The 16,366-nt window shown below is 37.1% G+C and overlaps 1 protein-coding gene across 3 annotated transcripts in view; it reads right to left on the bottom strand.

Moving 5' to 3' along the window:
• Positions 1–4,303: 4,303 nt before the first annotated feature.
• The window catches only part of il2rb (interleukin 2 receptor, beta), a 41,798-nt gene continuing 29,735 nt past the window's right edge, over positions 4,304–16,366 (bottom strand). For all 3 annotated transcript variants that reach the window (XM_053490262.1, XM_053490260.1, XM_053490261.1), the window contains 7 exons: positions 16,218–16,272; positions 16,021–16,111; positions 11,768–11,901; positions 11,298–11,532; positions 10,252–10,327; positions 9,968–10,052; positions 4,304–8,581 (listed from right to left, as the gene is read on the bottom strand). In XM_053490262.1, coding sequence (XP_053346237.1) covers positions 7,898–8,581; positions 9,968–10,052; positions 10,252–10,327; positions 11,298–11,532; positions 11,768–11,901; positions 16,021–16,111; positions 16,218–16,272 — 1,360 coding nt within the window. In that variant the 3' untranslated portion in view covers positions 4,304–7,897. The remainder of the gene's footprint in view (positions 8,582–9,967; positions 10,053–10,251; positions 10,328–11,297; positions 11,533–11,767; positions 11,902–16,020; positions 16,112–16,217; positions 16,273–16,366) is intronic.

Below are 16,366 nucleotides of genomic sequence, written 5' to 3'. Positions count from 1 at the left end.
CTGTCTGTCTAGACTGTAATGAATCTCCTGCAGTCCTTAGATCTCTGTCTGAACTTTAACCCACACCAGAATGTGGAGTAAAAGTGATGTTATGAACAGTTATGTGTGGGATTTAATAATCTACTGTAAAATAATCTACTAATGCGCTACTGTCTCAATGTAAACAAACACCTGCACCAATAGATATTAATTAGAAAAGATAAAGTGAATATTTTGACTGGGATTAGTTCATATTTTCACTTTGGCTGAAATAACAGCGCTGAAGTGGTATAAGTGAATTTTAACACGCTGGAGTGGTTTTAAGACAAAACTTCATCTTTATCCTTTTATCTCCTTTTTCCATTTCTCATCTGTGATTCACTCTCCGATTACCGAACAGGGAGTGTATTTGTCTGAGCACCAAAGAAGGACTGGTTACATTAAAAAGTCTTATTTTAAACTTTAACCTTTTAAATATTTCTAAAAACTTTTTATTATAGTATATTTCTATATCATAACAATTCACTTTTCTGAACCTTATTTAGTTGGTGTTAGATAGACTTCAGGCATGGCATAAGCACATACATTATGAATTTAATAACAAAAATCGAAATATGAACAAAACCTCAACAGGATTAATAACTGGGCGTGGGGAATGGTATGGTCAGAACAGGCATGAACACAGGGCCAGAACAGGACCCTGGCACAGGGAAGAAGCTGAAATTTGGTGCAGGGATGAAACTGGGGTTTGGCGTAGGAAAATAACTGGGGCTTGGCACAAGGATGGAGCTGAGGCTTAGCATGAGCTGGGTATTGGTATTTGGTATGTTATGCTTTCTGCTGAACTCTGCTTGAGCATGAACTTTAAAGCCAGGTGGTGGCATCAGCATAACATTAGCAAACATTAGCAAGGTAGGGGTGCAATCCACATAATGAGGTCCTCAAACCCAGGCAGGAGAGTGGGAATGGTGTCCTTAAAATTAAAAGGTGGAAGCAGTACAGCACTCTCAAACCCAACCCTATGGATAAAGCAGCACATCCTCAGCACCAGGTGATGCTGCTGAGCTAGGCCAAGAGGATGCAGTACCAGGTTCAGACCGAGCTGGGAATGGCTCACACAAAGCAGGGTGTAGTTCAGGCAAAGCAGGATGAGGCTCAGGTTTTTCAAGGCTGACAGTCTCGAGCCAACAGAATTTTTAGGAAGCATTTTAATGTAACAGAGCTTTCTTAAATCATAACTGGGCTCTCAGGAAGCATGTCTCAATAAACACAATAGGTTTCTCATGGTTTTCACAAAGTAAACCAGAAAAACATTTCATGGCCAGCACCGTTTTCAAGAGCCATCACATGGTTAACCGGGCTCTCAAGCAATGATAACTGGACCCTCAGGAAACTTACCAGTGTTAACACATCTATCAGGAAGCATTGACTTTAATTTGCAAATATGATAGGGATCTCAAGGCTTGGAACTCCGACATCCACTCCACTATATCCTGAGCTGGAAGTGTCAATATGTTCATTTAACTTAAATGTTTCGAATACGTTCTTTGTGTTCAATATTGATAATGAAGTGCTAATGAAAGAAGACATTTAACCAGCTGCTGTTTCTGTGGGGTGCAAACACACACTTTTAATTTTACATTATTGAAAAAAAAATTGGGGGAGAAGCTGTTGATGTGGGTGGCTACAGGAAGCCAGTGCAAGGAGCAGAGGCGTGGGGTGGTGTGGGAGAACTTTGGGAAGGTTGAAAATGAGACTTGCAGCTGCATTCTGGATCAGCTGCAGAGGACGAATTGTGGACAGAGGCAGACCGGCTAGGAGTGAGTTGCATTAGGCCAGTCTTGAACTAGAGGATAAATTACATGAGCTGCAAAGCAATTTGGGTTTACTGAGTTTTTGGACGTGCGAATGCAAATAATAATAATAATAATAATAATAATAATTGCTTTTATAATCATTGTTGTTATTATTATTATTATTATTATTATTATTATATATTTTTTATTATTATTAAATTGACCTAAAGCAGACAGTGTGTGAGGTGTGTGTTAGAAAAGAGATGTCAGTATGAATTTAAGTTGTAAAGGAGTTTGGTTATAAATGTAAAGCCCAGACACATGCCGTATATTAAATATAGTAAAGAATAGTACAATTTCTGGTCAGGTGTATAAGAAAAGGGAAGGAGAATGAATATAACTAATGGTCTCCCTTGTTGATCGATGTAAGTTGAATCATCTGTAACTGAACATCATGGAAACAAATGAGATGGTTATTGACTACAGAAAGATCAAAACACCCATGTCTTCTGTTGGCATTGACGTTGTGCAGGTAGTCACCAATTACAAAAACCCAAACTGGTTGGGTTGTGGTTCCCAAACTGGGGGTCTCGACCCCTCTGGGGGTCGCAGAATAATTTCATGGGGTCGCGAGAGGGATTAAATAATTATGTCTTTTATTTGTGATTATAATACACACTTTTCAGTATTACAAGTAAATGCTATAAATAAATATTTTCTGATTTGTAAAGATATTACTGATTGAGTGTGAGTGTTTAAACTGAGTATTTAAAAAAAAATAAATTCGCGACTCAAAGATATGACGCCACTGTGCAGCGACTGGCTCACTAGTTATTGCTACAGCGCAAACCGCACGTGAAAACATCAACTACCGAGATGGATAAATTTGTTATTCGCAAATCTAAAATGTTGAGGAAATTGTGGACAGTTTGCCCGAGTCATCGGAACCATGTACATCGACCAAGCATAAGAGCAAGACCCGTCAGAGTAAAGAAGGAAATGTCGAAAATATCAGGAAGAATTCATAAAGTATGGATTTACTTGCTCTACTGTCGACAACATTGATTTCCCTCAATGTGTAATCTGTTTAGAAGTGCTTACTCATGAAAGTAAGAAGCCCAGCAAAACACGATTGCTTAACAAGCAAGCAAAAAACAAAAACAAAAAAAAAAACAAGTACACTCTTCCCATTAAAAGGTAAGCCAAAATTATTTTGTAAATGTAGTCAAAATACTGTGAACAGCTTGTTATGTTTATTGCTTGTTTTTGATAGTGGGGGTCGCGAGATCTTGTCGATCTGCAATTAGGGGTCGCTGAACCACTGATTTAGACAACAGATTGGACTGGAGCACAAACACGGAGGCTGTTTACAGAACAAGAGTCGCCTCTGTTTTCTTTGCTGTTTGCAGGGCATTTTTAAATGTGTTTTATCCGTCTGTTGTGGGCAGTGTGATTTTTTTTTTCATACTTGTGTATGTTTTTTTTCTAAGCTGCTGCAGAACAGCAGTTCATAAAAAAATTGTAGTGAGAATTGTATCACCAGAGCAAATATGTGGCCAAATTTATATGCACCACAAACATCACATCCATATGTGGTTCTTAGTCAAACTGTTACCAAAATTTGTAAACGCACAATTGTATATAATCTTTCTGTTAACAGTTTTCCTAAGAACTATGAGGCCCAAACCCTTATCCAGCATAATGATGCTCCTGTAATAAAATTTATCTTATCTTATCTTATCTTATCTTATCTTACCATATCTTATCTTATCTTACCTTATCTTAGCTTATCTCGTCTTATCTCATCGTATCTCATCTTATCTTATCTCTTCTTATCTTATCTTATCTTATCTTATCTTATTTTAGTTTATCTTACATGTGCACTTACATATGATGCCATTTGAATATATTTTTGTCAAAGACATCTGTGCAGGCTAACACAATAAATGTATTATTATTATTATTATTATTATTAAAAACTTTTTATTAACAAGTATGCATTCTGTTTACTATTTCTCACTACAATTATTACTAATAATTAATATTCCTGATCATATATACTTTACCATGCTGACATAAAAAGTTTGTGCACCCATGCATCTCTCCCCAAAAGTTAACATTTTGTCATCTAAACATATTCTTCTTTACTCATTGTGTTAAGAGTAAACTCCATATGTTGTTTAAATATTATTGATTGGAAAAAAAATGCAATTTTTCAATATTTTAGAGAAAATGTAGCTGAATAAAAGTATAAATATAAATGTGGTAATGAAAACAACCGGTCAGGAAGTTTTCACCTGTCTCTCTCTCTCTCTCTCTCTCTCTCTCTCTGTGTAAGCATATTTTTTTGCGAATGGAACGGAAACTGCAGACATGCATAAATGTCACACCACACATTAGTGCAGGTCTACACTCAAACATTCTCGCACCTTGACCTGAAGAAACATGTGCACACTCACAGGCAAACACACACACGCACACACACACACACATGCACTCCCTTACACATGCAATTGACCACAAGCCACTTTTGTAAACACCACTTACCAACAGCGTTTATTTTTGTATGAAGTGAGAAACATGACATACACACCATATCCAAACAACATGCAAATACAACAAACAGCAAAAAGTATCATATATAATTTTCACTAGAGACTCATTCATTCTTCCTTATAACATACTGTAGAGTAAATAGAGAGAATATGTTTAGGATTAGTATATGTAGGACAGCAAGACCTTAAAAAAAATACAGTTTTCACAAAGGAACATTTTTTTTTGCTTCATAGTAAATATCACCAGAGCAAATATGTGGCCAAATTTATATGCACCACAAACATCACATCCATATGAGGTTCTTAGCCAAACTGTTACCAAAATTTGTAAACGCACAATTGTATATAATCTTTCTGTTTGCAGGACCATTACAGTTTTCCTAAGAACTAAGAGGCCCAAACCCTTATCCAGCATAATGATGCTCCTGTAAGATCCACCAAGCTACACCATGTACTGTAAAGAATGTGTCTGAAGAAGAAGAACTCAAGTGTCCTGCACAGAGCCCTGTCTCAACCTAACCCCCACTAAAACATCACAGTAGGCATGGACTGAATGAACTAGAGCCTCCTCGACATCCCAACATCAATGCCCGAGCTTACTAATGCTCTTGTAGTACGCGTAAAATGAACATCAACATTTAATGACAGCCTCCACATACTGTAAAAGAAAAATGGCTCTCACTATAATAGCTATAAAATATATATAGTATAACATCTGGAAAGGAATGTTCAACAAGGTCATTTGGATGTGATGACCACACTTATACTTTTTGCCCATAGGGGGTATACAGTAATGCAACGGTGCTTTTGAGTTCTGGATTGTGATTGTACAGAAGATAAGGTGTTTTCCCTAACAGCAGCTCTGACAGTAGCGCAGGTTTATATGAACGCGCTGGTTCTAATGCTTTATTGGTTTTGCATGCTCCATATTAAAGTAATTTTGTAACATCTATTACAAAGTGAACCCACTAAAGAACCCTTGAAGTGCAACAATCTAAATACACAAGTCTAAAATCGTGTTGTACTGTGTACACAAAATAACTATTTCATTAGATGCGTATAGCTGCTTCATTAGGGGGTTCTCCTTAGGACCAGCTTTAATAAAATGATTGGTTCTAGGGTTATACATGGAACCAGTGTATGCAGCTCTTAGAACACAAATCTATTTGCAAAAAGATCATAAGTTCAAACATTTGTACATTACATAAATGATACTGAATTTGAATACAAATGAATATATTAGTATTAAGATATAATACATTTCACTTTCTGTCTTGCTTCATGCATCATAGATTACAAACATGTGTGTCAATCCTAATCCAACTTTTTTACTTTCAAGTCAGTAAAAGCTAAATGTGTTTGTAACACGTGTGTGCATTTCAACCACATGTTCAATGTTAAGCTGAGCGTTATGAGACAGATGAAATGAAACCAGCTTGTACTAAACTTGTACAACTAAAAAAAGTAGAATACACACTTACTACATTTTAGTTTACCAGAAGCTGATTGTTCCCCTTACTTTTTGTATGAAACACTGATTTTTCCAAATATTCAGGCTTGATTAAAAAAATGTAACAGGAATTAAAAAATTGTAACATTCCACTTTCCTCAGTCAATCAAAGAAATGCGAGCTCCATGTAAAGAGCAGGACTGTTAGCAACCTCATCTTCTAAAATCAGAGGAAGTAAAAGTCTTAAACTCTCCTGGAAGAAGTCTAGCTAGATATCAAAATTAAGTTGTGCTTCATTTATATAAAAAGCATATAAAAATAATATAAAATATAAAAAAAAGTTAAAATAAAATAAAAACTGAGAAATATCACCTAGTATGTTTTAATGCTTTAAAGTAAAGGCAGCACGTGAAAAATAATACTTTAACCTAACTTCAAAATCGAAACCTGAGATAGCCAATTTAACACAGTAATTGTAGATTTTAGTTTCTTCGCCCTGTTTTTTTTTTATTAAAAAACAAAACAAAAAAAACCACCGCAGCAGATAGTAGGGAGAACGTCATGTTAAACATGGTGTCTCACAGATTTGAGTAAGAGTTAGAGAAGGTTTTGGGAAACTTTGCTTTATGACTGCAAAGCTGTGTTCATAGCAAAGTCCGTATGTATGTCCGTATGTCTGATACAGAACGACCACATGCTGTCCACTAGCAGCCAAGAAGAAAGAAAAACCAGGAATACATGCCTCTCAAAATATAGAAGGATCAAGTTATTTTTAAAATTAATAATAATCATCTCACTCATCGTCTATACTGGTTTATCTTGTATTTAGGGTCATCCTCACTCATTTACACACTACAGGTAATTTGGGAACGACAGATATCCTAATCTGCATGTCTTTGGGCTGTGGGAGGAAACCAGAAAAAACCCACCAAGCATGGGAAGAACATGAAAACTCCATGTACAACTCCATGTTCCAACCCTTTATGTGCAAGGGCTAACCACTAAGCCACCATACCATCTTAATAATAATAAAATTAATCATCATCATCATCATCATCATCATCATCATCACATGGTAACAATAAGGTAGGAGTCCATGTGTCTATGAGCGCAGTTTATATATAATACCAGTTAAACAAACTAAATTTTGGCAGATTATGGAAGATGTTTCCATAATGCTATCTTTTACACCCTGCAATGACAACAACAGCAGAGATTTTAGAAGAACATCAGGAAAGAGTCTGCTTATTACTCTGTCATCACAAATTGTTATAGAATTGTTGGTATTAGATCTTTTTGGCACAAACATCCTGCTGGCTGCTGCTGAACTAGTGTAATTTTCTTCAAAATAAACGTGATATTTCCTCCAACAATAGCCAAACCAATTACAAAAATCATATTATCATATACACAAATGAATTAAAATTTATCAATAACTACTTGACAGTGTTTATACTCTGATTTCTGTTAGCTAGCTGGATTTTTAAGTTCTGGTACAAACTGTTAAAGATCTAACGAAAATTTCTAGATCATGAGGATCAAGAAGATCTTTTTAAAATTAAGACCATATGTGTACAGTTTTATATCCTGATATACTTAATTTGACAGTTTGCAACATTAAATTAATAATAGGAAGCATCCTAATTATCTCCAACTCTTACTAATATTTGAGTCCAGTGCAACAGTGGGCTGCATCCAAATTTAACAAAATGCAGAAAATTAGATTTTGACTTGGCTGGCAGTTTTGCTTAACACACAAGAACATATAATGGTAAAAGTCAAATCAATTCCAATTATGTTTAAAAAAAAAAAAAAAAATAACCAGGTATTAAATTATTACCATAATAGACATAGCCTACTTTTGCACTGGGCGGCTTATTCGTCACAGCGCGACGCTCCTTATGTACGTAAGGTACAGTATGTTAAACTCTGCATCACCCACTTCACTTTGCCAACCTGTGATGGCATTAACTCTTTTAACTCTTGGGTAAAATGAACGAAAAAAAAAAAAAAATTAACCATGATGTAACAAATCCACACTACTGTACATAAGATAAATTTGATTTAAAGCTTTGTCAATTTCGTTTTAATGTATATGTAGTTTTTGAAAAATGCGATTAGATTGACTTATTGCTGTATTTCTGCATCTCCTTCAGGGTCAGGTAACCACTGGTGCACGGCTGCACCACCATGGATGAGGGTCGAACCACAGCATCATCCAGAGACTGAGAGTTCATACTGATCCCTGAAGACTCAGACTCCTCATTCCAGGGCGTTAGCTCTGCAAAAGATGGGGGGGTGGTGATCCTTGTGCTCTCTGGCAAAGACAAGACAAATGAAACCAGGTGGTTCAGGTTGGCCCCACTGCATTCCGTCTTGTGTCCTTGATCTGTGTTGTCTAGTTGTTCTTCCACACCAGTCTCTTCTTTTTCTACTTCCATGCCGAAGCCAGAATCTGGGCTCATCGGTGCTATACCCTGCAGACGCTCATAGGTCATGCTAGACTGGATGGGACCACCTTCAGGATGGTAAGTGAAGTAGACGGGGCAGGAGTCCAGGCACACGGAGCCTGGCTGGTGCTCACTGTAGAAGTAGCCCATGTTAGAGACGCCGGATGAGAGCTGACTGTCATCACTCATTTGCTGGTGCAAAATTTCACCGTGATTAGCATAGATGAGCATTGTCTTGGCAGACAGAGGATCATCCCATGCTTCACAGACTTCATCAATGGGAGAGATTTCACAGTCACATGACTGAGGAGCAAGAAACACAGGTGCCGAGTGCTGGGGACCCACCCATTCCTGGGGGCAAAAAGGAGACCAGAAACTTTCATTAACCTTTTTTTATACCTCAATTTGGATTGCATTCCTATATAATTTTTTTTTTTGTTTATAACTAATAAAAATAATTTTGGGTTAATAGTGAATTAGGAATAGAAATGTTTGTAAAAAGTGTACACAAGGTCAGATCCTTAAATGTTTGGGCATTGTCACCATTGTTATAATTTAAAATGTCTTTTTATAATTTAAATTGTCTTCTTACATTTTCCTTAAATTGCTCCTCTTTTTATGGTCCCCCTCTTTCTTAACTATATATTATATATAATTAAATAATTTTACAAAAACCCGGAACCTGCAGGTGCAAGGCGATGTGCAAACCACTAAGCCACCATGCTGATTTAAAAAACATACCAAACTTTGCAATAAGCATCTAAACTATGATTTGGCATTTGCATTTGGAGCATATTTCTGAGTTAACTTTTAATCTGATGTACAAATAGCTGGGACTACTCATTGAAGGAAACCATCATTAGGCTGAGAAATCAAAGAAAAAAACACATACCTATTGAAAATATAGAACATAGATGAATGAGGCCACATCAACTACTAGAGTAAACTCAAAAACATCAAAAACTCCAGTAGACCATGGAAAACAATTGTGGGGCAACTGATAGGAGATTTTTTTTTCCCTCAACAAAAGTTTGCCAGATCCAGAACTGTCTCAAGGAGGTTAGGGGATCTGTGTCAAAGTAAACAATTGAGAGACTTTACCAGAATAAATTTAAAACAGCCCTACGGAGTGGGTGGGAGGGGGAGAGTATTTGGTAGGTTTGGATAGAATTTGGATAGAGTAAATGTCAGCACTTGAAAGTCTGAAAGTCTTGACCTGAAATTTGAACCTAAATTTGTAACCTGAAATTTTTACACTTTATAATCAGTATTTAATTTCCACTCTGATAAACTGCTGCAATAGACAGATTTAGACTTTGATTGGATATAATTGCATGCACATATATTGCTTACTGTATATCTATGCGGGTGTTTATACGTTTGTATGCATGCATTTGTATTTGAGTGTGGCCATGCATGTGTGTGTTCGTCCATGTGCGTGCTTGTGTGTGTGTATGTGCGTGTTGGTGTGCGTGTGTATGTATGTATGTGTCTATTTGTGTGTGTGTATGTGCATGTGTGTGTTTGTGTTTATAAGTACATCCGTTACTATGTCTAGCTCAAAGGAACAAAGAAACCACGTAAGGACGTTGAGGCAGCTGCCTCCAGAGAAACGAAAGGGAAAAAAACCCTCAGAAAACCACAAACACTGCTGTATGACTTCAAGGAAAGAAACACACACACACACACACACACACATACACACACACGCACACAGTTTGGACATTATCGGCTCACCTGAAAGTTCCCTTTGTGCTGCATGATGAGAGGCTGGAAGTATTTGGAGGGGTCGGGAATGTGCTCGCAGCTCACCTTTAGCCCACTGCAACACAACAATCACAACATTGTGCTGTGTCACTGACTGGAGATCAGTGGTTATGCGGGACCAAAAAAAGTATTGGCACCTGTCTACCCAGCTAAACTGGAGTAGCACTCTGAGTGGTGGTTTATTTTCAGTAAAACAGTAACACCACATATACGGTCAGTTTTTTATGCATGTCACTTCCACTTTACACACATACCATTTTTGTCGGTAGACAGAGAGTAGCGTGAGAACGAGGAGAATGAAGATGAGTGCTGCAAACCCCACCAGCAATCCTGTTCCAAAAATAAAAATAATAAAAAGTACAACAACAATAATGTTACTTATTTTCTTCGTTTTTTGTTTGTTTGTTTGGTATTAAGCTTGACACCAACAGATTTATTCATTGATTAGTCACTGGAGTATTTGCAGTATAAATGTGTTATTTGTGAAAATCCTGTAAAAATGTATATTGGTATCCTAGTCATGTTCCTGTGCGTGTCAAACGTATAAACACGCTTCACATCATCTGTACTGACAATTAGGGCCTTAGATGGAGAGCAGGCCAGTCTGTCCGCGAGTGGCTGTATGTTATAATACTCAGCTGATAAATGACTTTGTTTATTGTTATTAATATAATGTATAATTAATGATAAAATGTTTACTTGGAAGTCAAAAAGCATGGTGCACCTCAAGTGTGATCAAAATGTTCATTGTGCTACAGTGCAATGTCTTCCAAAGCATTATATACTTAACTTTACCAAATGACTAATAAATGAGGTAATTGTATGTATATTCCTATAACACAATGTTTTATTGGTGTTACAGTAAAATACTGAAAAAGTAGAAATAGGTCCAGATCAAAGTAAGCTCTGTGACTAACATCCAAATTTGGAGTAAATGCATGTACAAGATTTAATACTTACAATGATTGTCCAAAAACATCATTCAATAATAATAATAATAATAATAATAATAATAATAATACATTTTATTTATATAGGAGCCTTTCTGATCCAGAAACAACACTGATGGCAAAGATAATATTGATTAATAAGTGATATTAAAATAATATTAAATGAAACATGAGTCTAATTTATAATTTAAAACAGCCAATGGTGATTAAAATGGAGACATAAATGGAGGTTTGACTGGAGAAGCTGGAGGTAACACTACTTGCAGATATTGATTAAGTGATTTAGGCACTTATTCGAGATGCTCCATATGCACAAACTCAGCTCGGCACTGACTGAGATAAAAATGTACCTATGCCTGCTGGGTTAGAGATGCTGCCCATGTCTTCCATGTGGCTCTCATTTGGGTTTCTAATGACCTTTGACCTCCATGTCACGACAGGGCTCCAGTCACTCCACTGACCCCGGATCTGGCCCTCTGTCTGTGGCTCAACGGGTTTCACTCGCACTCGTGCTGCACAATCTTCTTCACAAACATGACCATCCAGCAGCGCAAATGTGCCAAAAACACGTCTCAATGACACTTCCTTTATCACACACACACACACATACACATACACACACACACACACACACACACACACACACACACACACACACACATAATGTGTTTTATTGCAGAATATCAACCAAATGTATTTACATTTTTAGACTCACTATTGATAGATAAAGTCGGAAATATATATGAATATTCTAAATTAATATTATCTTAAATTTTTATATTAATAACATTAATAAATAAACACACTCATATTCCCACACCTCCCAGGTCTCCTTCTTGCTTTTGACCTGCAGTTGGAACTCATAACTTTTGATGAAGTTAGGGAAGTGAGCTCCTCGACTCCACGTCACATTGTCCCCTGAAACTCTTGGCTGATCAGGTGGGTGGAGCTTAACTGTCAATAAAAACAACACCATCCAATCACTTAAAATGCCTACATCATCTTATTTCCTTTTTTAAATTTATATTCCATACGGCAAGTTTTTATGGAGTATGTTACGTGTCAGAACGTTAGCACCACATGGTATGGCAGCGTGCCACTTCACTTTGAAGTCAACATGGCTGTCTTTGAGTGAGTGCATTTGGACACAGTTCTGAGAACAGTTCTACAATTGCAGAACTGGTTCAACCATAGTTTCCTTCCTAGTGTACACGTACAGTATGTCCATTGTTTTCTCTGTTTCTTGTTCCTTTTCATTGATGATTTATTTTTATGTTTTAAAAGAGTTTTGAAAAAGTGGCTTGATGCTGATGCTTTTTAACATTTAATCATATCAGAAAAAAAACTGTGATATGGGTGGCACCAGGTAGATGCTTGGGGGTGCTGTGGGTACCCAGAAGATAGGAATAGCATGTCCAGGAAATGTGGATGTTTTTGACTATAGTTGACTACTATAATATATATATATATATATATATATATATATATATACAGTGGTGTGAAAAACTATTTGCCCCCTTCCTGATTTCTTATTCTTTTGCATGTTTGTCACACAAAATGTTTCTGATCATCAAACACATTTAACTATTAGTCAAAGATAACACAAGTAAACACAAAATGCAGTTTTTAAATGATGGTTTTTATTATTTAGGGAGAAAAAAAATCCAAACCTACATGGCCCTGTGTGAAAAAGTAATTGCCCCCTGAACCTAATAACTGGTTGGGCCACCCTTAGCAGCAATAACTGCAATCAAGCGTTTGCGATAACTTGCAACGAGTCTTTTACAGCGCTCTGGAGGAATTTTGGCCCACTCATCTTTGCAGAATTGTTGTAATTCAGCTTTATTTGAGGGTTTTTTAGCATGAATCGCCTTTTTAAGGTCATGCCACAACATCTCAATAGGATTCAGGTCAGGACTTTGACTAGGCCACTCCAAAGTCTTCATTTTGTTTTTCTTCAGCCATTCAGAGGTGGATTTGCTGGTGTGTTTTGGGTCATTGTCCTGCTGCAGCACCCAAGATCGCTTCAGCTTGAGTTGACGAACAGATGGCCGGACATTCTCCTTCAGGATTTTTTGGTAGACAGTAGAATTCATGGTTTCATCTATCACAGCAAGCCTTCCAGGTCCTGAAGCAGCAAAACAACCCCAGACCATCACACTACCACCACCATATTTTACTGTTGGTATGATGTTCTTTTTCTGAAATGCTGTGTTACTTTTACGCCAGATGTTACGGGACACGCACCTTCCAAAAAGTTCAACTTTTGTCTCGTCGGTCCACAAGGTATTTTCCCAAAAGTCTTGGCAATCATTGAGATGTTTTTTAGCAAAATTGAGACGAGCATTAATGTTCTTTTTGCTTAAGTGGTTTGCGCCTTGGAAATCTGCCATGCAGGCCGTTTTTGCCCAGTCTCTTTCTTATGGTGGAGTCGTGAACACTGACCTTAATTGAGGCAAGTGAGGCCTGCAGTTCTTTAGATGTTGTTCTGGGGTCTTTTGTGGCCTCTCGGATGAGTTGTCTCTGCGCTCTTGGGGTAATTTTGGTCGGCCGGCCACTCCTGGGAAGGTTCACCACTGTTCCATGTTTTTGCCATTTGTGGATAATGGCTCTCACTGTGGTTCACTGGAGTCCTAAAGCTTTAGAAATGGCTTTATAACCTTTACCAGACTGATAGATCTCAATTACTTTTGTTCTCATTTGTTCCGGAATTTCTTTGGATCTTGGCATAATGTCTAGCTTTTGAGGTGCTTTTGGTCTACTTCTCTGTGTCAGGTAGCTCCTATTTAAGTGATTTCTTGATTGAAACAGGTGTGGCAGTAATCAGGCCTGGGGGTGACTACAGAAATTGAACTCAGGTGTGATTACCACAGTTAAGTTATTTTTTAACAAGGGGGGCAATCACTTTTTCACACAGGGCCATGTAGGTTTGGATTTTTTTCTCCCTAAATAATAAAAAACATCATTTAAAAACTGCATTTTTTGTTCAATTATATTATCTTTGACTAATAGTTAAATGTGTTTGATGATCAGAAACATTTTGTGTGACAAACATGCAAAAGAATAAGAAATCAGGAAGGGGGCAAATAGTTTTTCACACCACTGTGTGTATATATATAAAACAAATAAGCAAACAAATAAAACTAAACACTTTAGACTAAAATGATTAAGCCAATACAGCCAATAATCTGATTCAGTCAGTGGGAGCAACACACTTTGGCCTTACTTTCATATCCTGTTGTGCTTTTTTTGGTACATTAATTATATTATAGATATAGATAATTTTTATAATAATAATTTCATAAACACGGAAAATGGTTTAAACACAGTGGTAAGTCCATTACATTTTCTCCTTTATTATGATTTTTTATGCGATTGCAGACAAATTCTAATTATTGACAGTTATTCTCTGAAATGTCATGGGGATCTAGCCAAACCGGAGATTTAAACCAGAGTTTGGTCCCTATGTTGAAATTACACCACCGGAGACTGGATCAAGTGTTTGGTCAGGAGTGGAAAAATAATTTACACTCTCCAATACAGCAGGTGGCAGTATGTAACTAGTTATTTTGCAAGCCACCTATAAAAACAAAGAAGAAGGGCACAAGGAAATCAATGGCTAATATTACTGATATTAAAAAAAAAACCTGTCTACAGCACCCTCATGTCTGTCTTCCTACTTTATTACCTATGGCTGCTCATTTCAAAGGATGAGAACTGTGCAGGTTGCACACATACACAGCTTTTAGAAGGAAAAGCCATTTATAACGTGACATTATAAACAGTTGATTTACTCCATTCTCTACTAGAGATCATCTTTTCAAAGATTGGTATTCATGAGGACAGAACAGAATGTACTCAAATGTCCCATGTTTTGGGGTTAAGCTATAGGGGGTTTCTGTACAGACATGGTTAGACAAAGGTCTAAAATTATACACATAGTCAAAAGGCACAGGCAAGAAAAAAAAGTGTTTCTGCTCAAATCTGTGCACCTGCACCTGAAACCTAAAGTTCCTAAAGTTGTGCTCTGCTAGTATTGATCCACTTCTGCTTATGGTTTATCAAATGTGTCATTTAATCTGTGAAACTAAATACCTGTAAAGTAAAATATTTCAAACCTTTTTTAATTTTTTTAAAATGATTACAGCTAATAGAAAAAAGTATCTAAAAATAATAGTATATTTTATTTCATAATACTGTGTGTCTCTATGTACAGTTCAGTGCATGCATGGGGAAGAATGCTGACTTGTCCGGAAGACTTAGGAGAGCTTAATATGGAGTGGAGTCAGAGTGGAGTCAGTGCATCAAGAGCCACCATGCAGAGACATCTTGAGGGGACGCCTACAACTGCATTCGAAGACAACATTAGAAGCGTCTTATCTGGGCTAAAGGAAGGAAGAGCAGGACTGTTGCTCAGTTGTCTGAAGTCTTCTTTTCAGACTAAAGTAAAATTTGAGAAATGTATCAATTAGAAATTGATGTTTTCTCAGTCTGTGATGATTTGGGATGTCATGTCATCTCCTGGTGTGTGTCAACTGTGTTTTATCCACACATCATTTACCAGTAGATTTTAGAGCACTTCATGCTTCAGTCAGCTGACGAGCTTTATGGACTTTGATATTACTGTTCTTGATTGGCCAGCCAACACACCTGACCTGAACCCTCATAGAGAATATCTGGGCTATTGTCATGAGCAAGATGAGAAGCAGAGACTCAACAATACAGGCAAGCTGAAGGCCGATATCAGAGCAACCTGGTCTTCGATAACACCTCAGCAGTGCCACAGGCTGATTGCCTTCATGCCCTGCCTCACTGAAACAGTCATTCGTGTTAAGTGAAGCCTCGGCCAATACAGAGTGCATGAATGAACATAATCTCCATAGGTTTGTATTCCAAATCCTTCTGTGATTGTCAAAGAATATTGTAATAGTTCGAGACAATATATTTTGATTTTTAAAGAGGTATAAGCTGCAATCATTGAAAAGAACCGAAAAATGCTTGAAATATTTCACTTGTAGTAGTGAAATATTTTCATGTAATGAATCATAAACCACAAAGAGTGAGATGACACACCATTTCGGCCAGGTTGGAAAGCCCTCACCCCATCCATCACAGTCTGGTTACAGATCACATTCAAGTCAAATCTACTAGCGAAGCTTAATTTCTGAGAGTGAGAGAGAGAAAGAGAGAGAGAGAAGAAGAAATTTATCTTAAGCACTTAATTTTCTTGAGCAGATGATTAGGAATCTGTGCAATTATGAAATGCTCACAAATGGGATGGTAACCCAGCAGCTCCTTTTGATGTTTAGGGAACAGTTCAGAATTCTGGAAAACACACACACACACACACACATACACACACACACTGATTAGACTTGTTTTATTTATTTACATAAACACCATGTCTAGACCCTACATG

Source organism: Clarias gariepinus, chromosome 28 (assembly GCF_024256425.1).
Source record: "Clarias gariepinus isolate MV-2021 ecotype Netherlands chromosome 28, CGAR_prim_01v2, whole genome shotgun sequence".
Taxonomy (NCBI): Eukaryota; Metazoa; Chordata; class Actinopteri; order Siluriformes; family Clariidae; genus Clarias; species Clarias gariepinus.
Note: the sequence above shows the minus strand (reverse complement) of the source record. Positions and strands in the feature narration are given on the sequence as shown.